Source organism: Gavialis gangeticus, unplaced genomic scaffold, assembly GCF_001723915.1.
Source record: "Gavialis gangeticus isolate Ggan-Ray unplaced genomic scaffold, GavGan_comp1, whole genome shotgun sequence".
Classification (NCBI taxonomy): domain Eukaryota; kingdom Metazoa; phylum Chordata; order Crocodylia; family Gavialidae; genus Gavialis; species Gavialis gangeticus.
In genome coordinates, this window is record NW_017728973.1 from 7,001,788 (window position 1) to 7,002,320 (window position 533).

Sequence of the window (533 nt, forward strand, 5' to 3'; positions counted from 1 at the left end):
GGCGCCGCACGCCGAGCCGGGCCGGCGCCGGAGGGGCCCGTGCTGCGCCAAGGGGCTCTTCGCGGAGGACAAGGGCCCGGAGGCGGCCCGGAGAGGCCGATCCTCCGCCGCCTTCCCCGGCTGCAAGCGGCAGGGCACGTCGGCCGGCTACTCCAGCGACTCGGACTCCAGCCTGGACCTGGGCGGCTCCAGCCCCGGCAGCTCCAGCGACTCCTCGGAGGAGGAGGAGGAAGAGGAGGAGGAGGAGGACACGTCGTGCAGCAGCGAGGAGGGCAGCTCCTCGGAGTCGGAGAGCAGCTCTCTGTGCAGCGGCGACTCGGTGCAGAGCACCCGCTACCGGCAGGCGGCCCTGCCCCGCTTCCAGCCGGCGCGGGAGCCCGGCCCCGAGGAGCCCCGCGCCCCGGAGCCACCCCCCAAGGCGCTGCGGCCCGATCCCAACCTCCTGCTCCTCTCGCAGCAGCTGTGGGCCCGCACCTTGCGAGCCTCCACTTTGGAGAGTTGGAGGCCGGAGCCGGGCGCCAAGCGGGAGGCGG

General features: G+C 75.2%; 1 protein-coding gene across 1 annotated transcript in view; it reads left to right on the top strand.

The window, feature by feature from the left end:
- The window catches only part of EPOP (elongin BC and polycomb repressive complex 2 associated protein), a 2,516-nt gene that overhangs the window by 1,435 nt on the left and 548 nt on the right, over positions 1–533 (top strand). The window contains exon 2 of the mRNA XM_019505188.1: positions 1–531. This exon is cut by the window's left edge and continues 3 nt beyond it. Within this exon, the coding sequence (XP_019360733.1) occupies positions 1–531 (531 nt within the window). The remainder of the gene's footprint in view (positions 532–533) is intronic.